A 12,023-nucleotide genomic window follows, 5' to 3' on the forward strand; every position below is an offset into this window, starting at 1 on the left:
AAACCTTAGATTACCAAGAGGCCTCTTAAAAGCAAAGCAGACAACATTCATAACTTTAAAGGATTAACTGCTCTTTGTAAGTCATCTATAATGTCTGCTGAATAACTGCTACATCTTTTATGTATTATTAAATGGAATAAAGGATACTAGCCTTCTTAATATGTTTTGTGGAAGGAATATCTGATGGATCCAGGTAATTTACTCTTGCTGTCTCTGTTAACTGTACTAAATCTAACCCTTCCCTGGAAATTTATATTTAAGAATTGGGTAACAAAATCTATTTTTTCTCACCTCTGATAATCAAGATTAAACATAAGCCTATTGTTCCACTCAAATTTGGAAAAGTGGCTAAGGATTGGCATACTTGAAAGACGACCACAGGAGACACATAAATTAACAATAAAAAAATCATTTCATGTACACTAGTTCATAGTCAGTAAAGAAATTGTCTTTCCTTCTGTAGATTATTTCAGCTCTTTCTGTCAAACTTCCCTTTAAATGGGAGCAGTTTGTATTGGAGTTAGCTACATCATTTGATGAGCCTTTGAGAAATCATTGTTGAGAAGTGAGATTAGGTTGGTATCAGAAGATTAATAAAAGATAGATGTGAAATACTTGAGGAAACTACAGGTTTATTGCTAGGCATGGGTTTACGTTTTTATGTTGCTGTATACCTGTTACAATCCATAATGCACCATAAACTGTTTGAAACTTTTTTTTAAGTCATGCAGTTAAAAAAGCTAATGATGCTGGGAGAAATTGCTTACCCAGAAATTTTCACGTTTGACATGGTATGATTGATTTTTTTTGTTGTTGTTTTGTATTGCCTGCAGCTTGTTTCTGAAAGTGTATCCTAGATACATATTTAGCAACTAGTGAAAACCAGGAAAAACCTTGAAAATTTAACACAAGAAAAAAAGTATTTCTGTTATTTTAAAGATCTAATTGCTGACATTCAAAGGATGCTTAAAGATGTAATATGCATAATGTGGGTGTATGGTTTGTTGTTTTTTGTTGGTTTTTTTTTTTTTGGTTGGGGGAAGGAGTTTTGTTGTTTTGTTTTGGTTGGGGTTGTTTGGTTTGGTGGTTTTTTTATGTTACTCCCAAGTCCAATATACATCTGTGAGCTTCAGATATTCTACTAATTTTTCCCTCTTTCAGCGTGTCTTTGGATATGCTTAAAGCTCTAATCAACAGCTTTGAATGTTATGTTTTTCAAATATGTGATGTATCTAAAAAAACACATTTTAAAATAAGTAGGAATCCATGCTTAAGCTGTTTCCAGAACTCAAACACCTAAAGGGTACCGTGTTGTAACTTCATTACGTACCATTCTTCTCACAGGAGTAAAATCAAGCTGGATCAGTCAAGAATGCAGATCTGGTGCTTTTTAACCAGGCAGAGCAACGTGTCAGCATGTTTACACAGGTTACCTAAACAAATCATACATATATGATCACTTTTGAGATTGATTAGCCTGCATGCTACTCAGCTACAATGTATTTTATCCCCATCCATTGCAATGTAGTGGAAACATGCACAGCCGCTCTGTAAGTTGAGTCCCATGACTCATGTCACAGCATGGTTGAGAGCAACTCCAACATGTTCCTCTCTCCTTGTTACGTCTTTGATATTTTCTGTACTACTTTTGTGGCATAACCTGCATGCTTTCTAGGTTTTTATTATCGGTAACTGAATTATTAAGCATCAAGACTGTCCAAGCTTAAAAGAGGTTAACAGCCTTTGATTTTATGAAAATGGAAAGGTAATCTTCACTTGACTTTCTCTGTTCATCTGTTGAACCATGGTTTTAGCTGTCATGTAGTTATGAACATTTTCTAATCATGTTCATTTGACCAATGCCTTTGTAATAGTACATATATACAATTACTTGTATGCTAAAATGTTTATACCTTTTGATAAAAATTGTTTCATGTTTGTTCACAATGTTTTTATAATTTACATTCCAATTTTCTCATATAAAAGAAGCTAAAATATAGGATGAAAGATACACTCCTGGGAAAAACCAAATACTATCTTTTTTTATGCATGTTCCTTTGACTATGGATGTAATATAGTTATATTCTACTCATGAAGTTTGTGTATGTCTGTGAGACTGGAGTTAGGAAATAATTTGTATCAATTTTTCTCTTCATCATCAATAATTTTTTCTTTGTAAACTTAATCCACTTGCTTTTTTTTTTTTTTGAGAAAGACATAAAACATAATTTCAAGCAAAAATTCTATGTAGGGAGTCTAAATAAATTGGGGTGTTTTAAAGCTATATAAATAAAGTAGTTCAAGCAAGAAAGAAATATGGAAATCAGGAAAATCTAGGATAAGGCTAAAATTAAGGCAATTGTTAAAAAAGACGAAATGGGAAGTACCTCCCAACCCTCTAAGCTCAGGAACTCCAAAACTGTAAAACAAACCTTAGTTGTACCAAGCTACATGTTTCTTATTCCTGATGATCTCTTCTGAGTAGTTGGGCAGTTCTGGTCCTTGCCATTTAGGGGTCATTGAGGTATTCCTTTTCCAAATACAAACTTTGTTCATGTGGTTTCGTTGTGGAATCCGGCATTATCTTTCATGTATGCTTTTGTACTGTATTATGTATTGGAAATATTTCAGGTCTCACTTTTGTGCCCAGGGGGCCTGTAAGCTATTCAGAAAGATGGAATGGAAAAATATCTTTTGGAATGGAAAAACATCTTTCTAAGGATTTTTCCAAAACATTTTAGAAAAGGCACTAAAGTAGGGGAGATAAGAATGCATAGTATCCCGTCCTACTGCTGCTAAGTACAGGGGATGGTTCTGATTTGGTGGATATTGTTTATTTGACACTGCTTCTGCTTCAAGCTTCTGCTGTTTTGAAGCTGGACAGGTGTAGAACAGCATGCAAAATAGTAAACCAGTGGCTTGTAATCATTTGACTGGAAAATACTTGAATGTTTTTCATTTGGATGTCACATTCTATTACTGTAACCTTCCTTGCATAATAAGATGATGCTTTTTTTTCTTTTATAAATATGCATGCCTGTTTGTTGGTGGGTTTTGGTTGGTTTTTTGTTTTGTTTTGTTTGGTTTTTTGGTTTTTTTCCTAAGATATGTAGAGTAGAAGGGGTAGGTTTTGGTTTTAGTTTGGTGACAAAACCTGAGTATTTTCTATGGACAATACTTTGGGTTTCTTTAAAAGGTAAAGAATTTGCAAGCTTTATTTATAGACGTGCTTCTTTCAGAAAAAGATAAATAAAACTATACCAATAAAAATTATTTTACCAACTGTGCTTATGCTTAAGAATACTGTATTCAGTGATAAGTGAAGCTATGTAGTAAAGATGCTTACAAGAAATGTGCTTTGTGTCCTTTTTGTTGTTTAATAGTTGAGACTAAATGGAAAAATGAGATTGTTTTTATTGAAGAAGTATTTCCTGCGGAAAATAGATCTGACTAAGCAGGAAAATAGTCAATTGATGGTATATAAGTGGCATAACACAGATTTCTGTTGCATTTCCATGTAGTAATGTTTTTGGATCCTCTTTTCTAAGAGGTTCCTGAGCATACTCTCCAATGTAGTTATCAACAATCATTCTTCACATTTTACTGCAGTTCTTTACCTCCTTCTCCAGCAAAAACAGTCTACTTAAATGAGAGGGAGGGAGGGAGGGAGAGATCCTTAGTAAATGAGAAAATGTGAATGTAAGAATATGCAGCACTGTCATCCTATATGGGTTTGTTTGGGGTTTTTTGTTTGGTTTTTGGGTTTTTTTGTATTACACAAGACAATGTTTCCCTGTCATTGCTTGTATTAGCAGCTGTATTGGTGGTACATTTGTTCTTTGCTTTGCAGTTTGGGAAACATATCAGGTTTGCTTTGCTATTTGAATATCAAAATGTGAATGACTTACAACTTACATCACAAGAATAATCAGTGGCTTAATTATTAGCTCTTCTTACAGCGTTTTCTTTAAAGTCATTATCTGCAATTTTGCATACACTTCCATTTATTATTTTTAAGGTGATGCTCAGTAAAGATTGACTCTTTACTAATTACCTCAAGCAATCCTAAGTGGCTTCAGTGGGACAATTTGTAGTAGTAACATTATTCTTGCAAGTATTTGTGCTATCATACCTTGATTCCTTCAGGAAAGAAGAAAGATCGTGAGCTCCAAATTTTGACCTTATAACAGTATAGTGGCTGTAACGTGTTCAAAATCTCAATAGCCAACAGTGAAAAAGAAAAAAGGTAATATATTGACAGAACCTTTTCTAACAAAAATATTTTAGCTACTGATTGGTAAACGTCAAGGTTGCTAGTCAACTCTTGAGTACGTAAGTCGACATATTCAATCGAGTGCTTAGTGTATATGCAATGAGGCCACTTTGCCTTAGTTTGTTAAACACTGAACAGCAGCAAAGTGCACTGAAGTTGAAGGATGAGCATTTCTGTCTTTCCTAAAAGTCCTGTTTGTGGAGTGATTCACAGAATCAGTTAGATCTCTGTGAACTTTGTACATAGACAAGAAACTAACTGAATTTTTAATTAGAACAGGAAAATATTCTATGCATATTGCTTTTTACTGTCTGGGGGTTTTTTGTGTTTTATACCATCATCTTAGTGAAAAATATGAGCTCCCTACATGAAAAAAAAATCCAATGTTTAATTAAATGTATAACTCTTCAAGCACAGGGTTATATGCCAGGCTGCCTGTCTTGTATCAAAATAGTTCATTAAGCATCTAATTGGATTTCTAGAGTCAAGAAAACTGCCTTTCTTAACCAAAACTAAAAAAAAAATCACTAATCTTTGATCCTTCTACTATGTATTAAATGAGACATATAACTTCATGTTCTAAACACATCGATTCTTTTCAGTTTATTTTCCTTTTAAGGTTGTTCATTTTTTAATGTTGTTAATTCATAAAAATCTGTATTCTTTCAGTTGTATTCATGTCATCTGTTCAAATGGTGTACTAAGTAGCTTGCAGTTCAAATGACCCAGGGTATTTCACATTGTTTTTAATTTTCATTAGCAGTATGACACACAACTTCCTTACTCTTCAAGCACATATATTTTTAAAATAAGTAATCTGATTTATAATTCAATTCATTATTTCAGTTTACCTGCCACTGCTGCACCATTTTGCAATATATATGCTATGTCATGGAATGATGAAAGTAGCAAATTAATAAAACAATGGAGGTATATAGTGCTGTCCTCAGGTTCAGTAGAAGTAGTGATAGGAAAAGATGTTTGCTGTGAATATTTTAAAATTAACTCTACTAAAAATGAAGAGGTGTTTACATAAAATATGAGCAATTTTGGGGTTGTATTTCAGATAATGAGTTTCTAAAGTAGCAGCAGATTAGGCAATATTTTTTATTAAAATATTTTTTATTAAAAGTAAATGCAGAACACTGGGTTACTTTTTTTTTTTTATTAAATTGTCTCTGTCTTCTTTCACAAATGTAAAAAAAAAATAAATTGTTTGATACCCAAAACAATTTTGTCCTTTCACATTTCACAACTGAGATGTAAATATGGCTTGATTGGATAGTGCCTGTAACTTGTTTGGTTTTATATTTTAGATGTCTCTTAATCATGCAAGTTTAGCTAAATTAATGAACGTGGTGTTAATTCCATGAAACTGAGACTGTTTTACAAAGTGTGCTTACATCATTCCCTACAGACATTTTTTTGTGTGAATTCATTACTGATGTTATCTACTTCTTGGTAATAACATTGTGAAATGTCGGAGAATGCTGTGACCAAAACTACTTTGACTTAGTTTGGTACTCATACTCAGATTAAATGTACAGGATGCCACATCTTCCTTTAAAATCTCCAGACTATGGGTTTTTGAAATACACATGCAGATTACAAAACTAAAAATTAATTGAGGCTTATTCTTTTTTTATTATTTTTTCATACTAACATGATTTATGTAACTTTAATTATGACAACAATTATTTTTTTTCTGGGTGTTAACTGTACAGGTATGCGTACCAGAGTAATGGGTAGTTTCACAATGCACAATGTAATACATATGTGCATTGGCAAAAAAAATGCAAATTAATGCCAGTTGAAATGTATTTATCGTACTTTTTCCTTTTTGAAACTTATCAGTATATATATATGGAAAAACAAAAGTTGTTCGTATGGTAGTGATAATTATGGGTTAAGACAAGGCAGGCTTAATTTATTTTATGGATATGTTGAGGGGAATGGTCAAATTCACATCTGAAGCAAGGTTCCATATTAAACCTGATTTTACTTTAGCGTTTTCCAGTCTAGATCATAAGAATGATCTTAAAAGGAAAAATAACTAAATTATCTGTGGTCAAAGGTAACCAAATTTTATTATAAATTATCATATTACCAGAAGTGGTTAGCTTTTACCATACTGATGTTTAAGATGCCGGCGAAAAAGAACTGATAATTCCTTTCCTTTATTTTTATATTATGAATAATGGGCACTGAATTAAAATCAGACCTTAAAAATATGCTACCTTTTCTCCCTTAGACAGTTTACCCTCACAGTTTACAATTTAAAAGTTTTTGCTGTCAGGATGTACTGTCTTCAGGTTGAGGAGAGTGCTGTAGTGAAAGTAGATACCAACATAGATCCTCTTAACAGATACAGTATGACTGATACTGGTTTAAAATGCAGCAAGAAAAATTATTTTCTTACTAGAAAATAATAATAGAAAACAAAATAAATAAAATATGTATCAGAAAATCTACTTGGTAGTAGTAAACTTTGATGGATGATAACACTGTATTACATTTAGACCAGAAATTCTAAAATTCCATGAAAGTTTACATGTAACGCCTTGTAATCTCTAGGTAGAAAGTAGATGATTTATACACATTTCAACAGCATTGTCTGCTATGTGTGGATGTTTGTGTGTATTTCTGGTGACAAATATTTTGTTATTATTATTACTTGCACACAGTGTTGCATGCTTAAACATAATGAACATTCTAAAAGTTTAAATATTAGTAAAGAACAATTGTTATCAAATTTTATTTTCAGAAGCTAAATTTTTCCAGCTCATCTGAAGGAAGTACAGTTAATTTAGATCTCTTTGGAGAAGAAAAAGCTGAAACTGAACCAGAGAAAGCATCAGAGCTACAGCCATGCTTTACAGAAGGTGTGTTTTACAGAAGGTGTGGAAATAAGATTTGGGGTTGGTTTTTTGGTTTTCGATTGTTTGCAACCACAGTGGCAGTTCAAGGAAGCTATTTGCTACTGCAATCATGAATCCTAGTTTGTCAGATCTTATAATTAATTTTGGCTGTTGTAGATAGCTGTACTGAAGTCCATGGAGCCATTTATAATCTATATATAATCCATTTAGAATCCATAAACCGATTCTCAGCAATCAGTAATCCTGTTGATTTAAATGACATTTTCAGTAGTGAAATCTGAAAGACCAAAGACCAAATCCTACACCAGATTCACTCCACTGAGAAATTTAAACTAGAATCTTGATTACCTGTGGGCCCCTTCCTAGCGCTAGGAAGAAATTCAGTGAATGATTTGGATCTTGGAAAGTTTGACTCACACAATAGAGTTGTTATCTTGACATGACACCATTAATGTGGGGAGGGAGTGCATAAATATAATGTAGGACGCACAGTTGAATGAGATCCTATGTTTTTATTAAGTAAAGAAGTGTTAACAGCATACTTGCATGCCCTTTGAAGTTTTGGTTTATTTTAGTTCTGTGTAGCTATAACCTCTAGGGGACTACTGAAATTTACTGAAACGTATTTCCTATCATTGTGGTATTACAAATTTTACTTTCCTTTCATGTCATGCTTAAAATCAAAACAAAATATGTTCCTGGATTAGCTCTCCTATCCTATTCGTGCTTTCTGATTTACTGTTATGAAAAAACCTTTGACTTAGGCTGGGACTCTTGTCCTTTGAAATATTATTTCACTCATCTTTAAAAAAAACATAACTGTTTTGCAGTGTGAGGCTATATTGAATATATCAAACTCTTGATTTTAAAAAAAAAGTATATTTCTCAAATAATTTCACTTTATATTACAGTTCTTCCTTATTCTTATATCATGTGATGTCTATCCATCCTTGGGCATAAGATTAATTTTTTCAATAATGTAGGCATTTTGAGTAGGTGAAGGTAAGGTAAATCATGCTTTTCACAATGGTAGCTGTTTTATCTGAGCTGATGAAATACAGTGTAACTTACTTGTAAAATATGAACTTAATGACAGTCATAGGGAAAACTAAGCTGCTGCCTTTGGGAACCGTTAAAGTAATTTAAACTTGGTTATGTTTCTATGAGATAGATGATTTTTAAAGAAATACAGAGACTTCTGTTAAGCAGGTAGATACTGAGGTTCATTGAAAACTGTGCCTTGAGGCCCCGTGACAAGGTAAGGAGCCCTTCAAGGTGAGGCAGAATTCTGTGGGTGGTGGCCACAAATCTGTACCACATGGAAAAGCTCTCACAATCTGCAGTTAAATCGGTTGTTTATGTCATGACGGAGGTATCATCCCTTTCAAATCATCCCTTGAAGCAGAGGTCACTCCTTAGTAAAATAGAGTGTTTACATCTGTGATTTATTTGAACCTTACCTGAGAGACAACAGTACTTTTAAAAGAAGCTGCTGTACTCTTGATCTACCTCATGTGAAAGCTGCTATGTGTTTGTTTCTACTCCCTGACAGTTCTCATATGTTCTTTGTTTTATCTGTATGTAAATGAAAAATTACTTTTTTAAAAAGTGCTTATAAATTAAAATTAGCTTAATTAGATTACAATCTTTTATTATTATTATTATTATTATTATAAGCTTTTTGTAGTGTTAGGGTAGTAGAAGAATTGTGTGCAGCAAGTTTTCATACACCCAAAGCATCAAATTGAGAAGGTAAGTGTGCTTTAAGTAGCTTGCAGTACTTTGAAGCATAAATTGAAGTAATTTGAACTCATGAAACAGAAGCTTGTTAAGAGTGATTTTGCTTTTTCAGGATAATGAAAATTCTACTGTATATCAGTTTGTCATTGTATTACTAGGCTGTATACGGAAATTTAAATGCTGTGAAGGTAGTATGGAAAGCACAAAAGGAAGAATCTGGTGGAACCTTCGAAAAACCTGCTACAAGATCGTTGAACACAACTGGTTTGAAACATTCATTGTCTTCATGATTCTTCTCAGCAGTGGTGCTCTTGTAAGTAGAGCTTGCACCCATAGAAACAGTACCCACAAAAAATGTTTTATCAAAGAGAGTATTGTAACATATCTGTGTTCATGCAGAAAAAAAATATAAAGTTGGCTTGAAAGAGAGCTATGTTGTGATTTAACCCCAGCTGGCAACAAAGTACCATGCAGCCGCTCACTCACTGCCCCCTCACCCAGAGATATGGGGAGGAGAATCGGAAGGGAATGGAAGACTCGAGGGTTGAGCTAAGAACAAGTTAATAATTAAAATAAAATACTAACAATATTATTAATAAATAATAATAATGAAAAGGAGGGAGAAGGGAAGAGGAATTAAATCCGAAGGGAAGGAAGAAAAGAAAACAAGTGATGCGTAATACAGCTGCTCGCAAGTGGCTGACCAATGCCCAGCTGGTCCCCAAGAAATGGTCAGCAGGCCTTGGCCAACCACCTCCCCACCACACCCCTCCCGCCAGGTTTATATACTGAGCATGGCGTCCCATGGTATGGAATATCTCTCTGGCTAGTTCAGGTCAGCTCTCCTGGCTGTGTCCCCTCCCAGTTTCTTGTGCCTCTCAACCTTTCTTCTGACAGGGCCTGAGAAACTGAAGATAACTCTATCCTCGCCAAAACCAGGACAGCCTGGATCTAAATTCCCAGAATATTTTGGACAGTAAATATAAAATAAGTCATTAAAATTCTGCTGTCAAATAACATTCTGCAGATTAATTTTTTATGACTACAAGATGATGTGTGTTTAAGGGTGTTTATGAAAAAGATTACACTAAAAATCTTATTTAAGAAATTATAAAAATTATACAAAATTATTTGTATGCAGTAAACTGGAACAATTACTTTAATTTAAAATTGTCAAAAAAAAAAAGTACAGATACTGAATTCATCATGTTCCCAGTTAATTTTTTGCTTTTAATTTAGATTCAGTATATCTAGACTGTTACATAGGAATCCTTTAATTCATTTATACTGTTCTTAGTGGCAACTAGTCTTTCACACAGCTACTAAGTATTGGGGTCTTTTTGTTTGTTGATTCCCATAAGACTTAGTATATACTGTAATTATGTCTGCTCTGGCACCTGAAGCACCATGTCCCCTCTTCTCTGACCTCGGTGTTTGCAGAGTAGATTCTCTTACTCTTTGTCTTCAGTCCTCACAATGCCATCTGGTGTTTTGCCCTTTCTTAAATATGTTTTCCTGGAGGTACCATCAGCTTCACTGATGGTCTCAGCTGCTGACTGTGGTAGGTCCATTGTGGAGCCAGCACAGGGCAGCCCCTGGTCTCTTCTCAAGTGGGCCAGCCCTACAGCTTCCCACTACTAAAACCTGGTCACCAACACCCAATATTGGAATTCAGCAAAGATCAGCAGCAACATAAAAATTAGTCACTGTAACTCATTCTCATTCTCTTTTGTTAGTTGAATATATTATAACCAGGAGGCTGCCTTCTGACTGAGTCTGATGGGGCTTTGCAGGGTGGCAAATTGTAATTTTGTGTTGACTATTATTGACATTTCTAAAAACTTTTTTTTTAGTTACAATCCAATCATTATATTATATTTCCATTATCAGGCAATAATAAAATCTAAAATTCAGAAAACGCAATTGTAATCTCTGCTCTGGTTTGCTTTTCAAGCTAAAACATCTAAAGTTGAAAGTGATTTTACTTTGCCATTTTTAATTCAGTTCTTTTGGGTTAATGTATGGTTTGGGAAGACCTATGATATTTGGCTTATATGTAACCATTCTTCACAGGCTTTTGAAGATATATATATTGAACAGCGCAGGACTATAAAAATCGTACTGGAATATGCTGATAAAATCTTCACTTATGTCTTTATTCTGGAAATGGTGCTAAAATGGGTGGCCTATGGTTTTCAGACTTACTTCACCAATGCTTGGTGCTGGCTGGACTTCCTGATTGTTGATGTAGGTACTATACTTTCTAAGTAGCCTATTTCTGTTGTTCAGGTAGATCCTTTTATGTAACTCCAATCTAATACACATATATGTATATACAGTGAAGAACACAAATTGAGTTTAAAAGAATAGAAAATGACATACCAGTGAATAAGTTTCCACTGTAATTATTCAGTAACTAAATCCACCTTTATATTTATGCTGTCATTGACTCCATGTGTTCTGTCTGGGGTTTACTGCAGTGGCTCCCAACCCGTGGGTGAGGGCTATCAGCTGACTGGACTTCAGTCTTCTGGATTTGGTGACAGAATGAGGAGGAAGCAAACACAGAAAGGAAAGGAAAATTTAAGTGAGCACATGAGGTTGGGGTAGGACAGCTGATCCTGAGCTTAATGAGTCACTGGCAAAGAACTGCAGGGGAGAATGGTATCAAGAAAATTTCAAAAAAAGAGGGATGGGAGCAGGGAGACAGCAATTAGAGTAAAGAAGGCTGAGGAAAATCAAAAGTGATAACCTATGGATCAATATAAAAAGATGAGGATCATTCATTTGCAGTCCTCAGTTTGATTATTATGGTGCTCTAGGTACTAGAGTGTGTATTAGGCTGCGAGGCCAAATTTCAGCGCAACTCTTCCAGTTTCCATTGATACATCACTTTCTAAAGATTCTTTATTGGAAGCTGAAAATATTTTGGCTTTGTTTGGCACCGTTTCTGATCGTAGAGAATGCTTCCTGTTGCCCCTCTGAATTCTGAATTCTTATAACAAAAAAAAAAAAAAAAGGCCAGGTTTTAGGTGACAGAATTAATGCTTTTCAACAGTAAAAAATAAAAAGTACTGTTGAAATTGCACTCCAGAGAAATTAGTAGAATTAGTGACATGGCATGATATTTC

The 12,023-nt window shown here is 34.1% G+C and overlaps 1 protein-coding gene across 1 annotated transcript in view; it reads left to right on the forward strand.

The window, feature by feature from the left end:
- Positions 1-12,023, forward strand: part of LOC102046154 (sodium channel protein type 2 subunit alpha-like) — a 76,022-nt gene that overhangs the window by 49,841 nt on the left and 14,158 nt on the right. The window contains exons 18-20 of the mRNA XM_027810718.2: positions 7,038-7,155; positions 9,051-9,205; positions 10,966-11,139. Coding sequence (XP_027666519.1) covers positions 7,038-7,155; positions 9,051-9,205; positions 10,966-11,139 — 447 coding nt within the window. The remainder of the gene's footprint in view (positions 1-7,037; positions 7,156-9,050; positions 9,206-10,965; positions 11,140-12,023) is intronic.

This window comes from Falco cherrug, chromosome 8 (assembly GCF_023634085.1).
Source record: "Falco cherrug isolate bFalChe1 chromosome 8, bFalChe1.pri, whole genome shotgun sequence".
Lineage (NCBI taxonomy): Eukaryota > Metazoa > Chordata > Aves > Falconiformes > Falconidae > Falco > Falco cherrug.